Below are 1,710 nucleotides of genomic sequence, written 5' to 3'. Positions count from 1 at the left end.
ATGACTCGTGGACTTCAACTCCCAGAATTCCTGAGCCAGCATGGGGGAACTATGGCCCCTTCATGACTCGTGGACTTCAACTCCCAGAATTCCTGAGCCAGCATGGGGGAACTATGGCCCCTTCATGACTCGTGGACTTCAACTCCCAGAATTCCTGAGCCAGCATGGCTCAGCTTGGAAACCTCTCCCTTTCCCCTCAATATAGCTGGCTCAGGAATTCTGGGAGTTGAAGTCCACGAGTCATAAAAAGAGCCAAGGTGGCCTACCCCTGGTCAAAGCAATCGAGGGAAGAGAATTCTTCTGTACCAATCAATGAACTGTAGCAAGAGACATCGTAAAATGGGGCAAAATTTACTTAACAAACGCCTCACTCCGCAACACAACTTTTGGGCTCAAGTTCTGGTGATAACATCAAAGGCGACCTTTAATGGATCTAATATTAGAATGTGATTTCAACCCTTCAGGATGGTGTGAGGCGAAAGGCGCACCTGTGGCCCTCCGATGACAAAACGGCCGCTGGGCTGCAGGTGGTAAACCGTGTTGTCGTCCAAGTAGTGGGCTGGCACCACGGCTTTGATCACGTGTTCCTGCAAGGCTTTGCGCATGGCCTCCAAGGAGATGCCTTCGTCGTGCTGCACGGAGATGACAATGGTATGAACCCGCACGGGGATGACCGCCCCGTCTTCCTGGATGTATTGAACTGTGATCTGCAAAGAAATGACGGAAAGGGTGGTTTTTAGACCAGAAAAGAACGTTCAGAAACCTTTGGCTACTTGCAAGATTTTTTAAAAAAGAACGTGTCAAGTGGAGAGCGGAGATTGTGAGACCCTGTTCCTCCCTTCAAGGTCTTGCTGTTCAGGTGTTGGAACAGTCCGAGCAGTTCCCGTAACGAAAGGAGCGTAATGCGATCGGACATCGCAATGGATGGAAGGAGGGGGGTGGGCAAAGGGGGAATTCAAGTTTAATTGTGTGGATCCAGTCAGAGCTGAAGAAGCTTCTTGAATGAGAAGCGAAGTAACTTCAAAGAAAAACAAGAAAGTCCAGATGCCTCCTGAAAAAAGATGACTGAGAATCTCTGTAGACATTTAGCCATGCACTTTGGGATGAACACGTTATTCTATTCTGTTCTGTTCTGTTCCGTTCTTATTCTATTCTAATCTATTCTACATTCTATTCTATTCTATTCTATTTTATTCTATTCTACATTCTATTCTATTCTATTCTGCATTCTATTCTATTCTACTATTCTGCATTCTATATTCTATTCTATTCTACATGCTATTCTATTCTATTCTATTCTATTCTATTCTATTCTATTCTATTCTATTCTATTCTATTCTATTCTATTCTACATTCTATTCTATTCTATTCTATTCTGCATTCTATATTCTATTCCATTCCATTCCATATTTTCTATTCTTCTATTCTATTCTATTCTATTCTATTCTATTCTATTCTATTCTATTCCATTCCATTCCATTCCATTCTATTTTGCATTCTATATTCTATTCTATTCTATTCTATTCTATAGTATTGTGAACTCCTGCTGCTCTACAGGTTGCCCAAAAAAGTATCCACAAAGAAAAAAAATTAAAAAGATAGAAGGGGCCGGCAGTACTGAGGTCAATGCCATTTCCAAACACCCGATGAGGTAAGTGAGGGGTGTGTGCAACCTTGACTCACACAGATGGAGGGCACAGAAGTTGTTAC

General features: G+C 42.6%; 1 protein-coding gene across 1 annotated transcript in view; it reads right to left on the bottom strand.

Moving 5' to 3' along the window:
* Positions 1-452: 452 nt before the first annotated feature.
* LOC107299265 (S-adenosylmethionine synthase-like) overlaps positions 453-1,710 on the bottom strand; it is a 21,579-nt gene continuing 20,321 nt past the window's right edge. The window contains exon 5 of the mRNA XM_029286728.1: positions 453-707. Coding sequence (XP_029142561.1) covers positions 453-707 — 255 coding nt within the window. The remainder of the gene's footprint in view (positions 708-1,710) is intronic.

Source organism: Protobothrops mucrosquamatus, unplaced genomic scaffold (assembly GCF_001527695.2).
Source record: "Protobothrops mucrosquamatus isolate PMUCROS unplaced genomic scaffold, P.Mucros_1.0 scaffold4739, whole genome shotgun sequence".
In the NCBI taxonomy this organism is placed as follows: domain Eukaryota; kingdom Metazoa; phylum Chordata; class Lepidosauria; order Squamata; family Viperidae; genus Protobothrops; species Protobothrops mucrosquamatus.
Note: the sequence above shows the minus strand (reverse complement) of the source record. Positions and strands in the feature narration are given on the sequence as shown.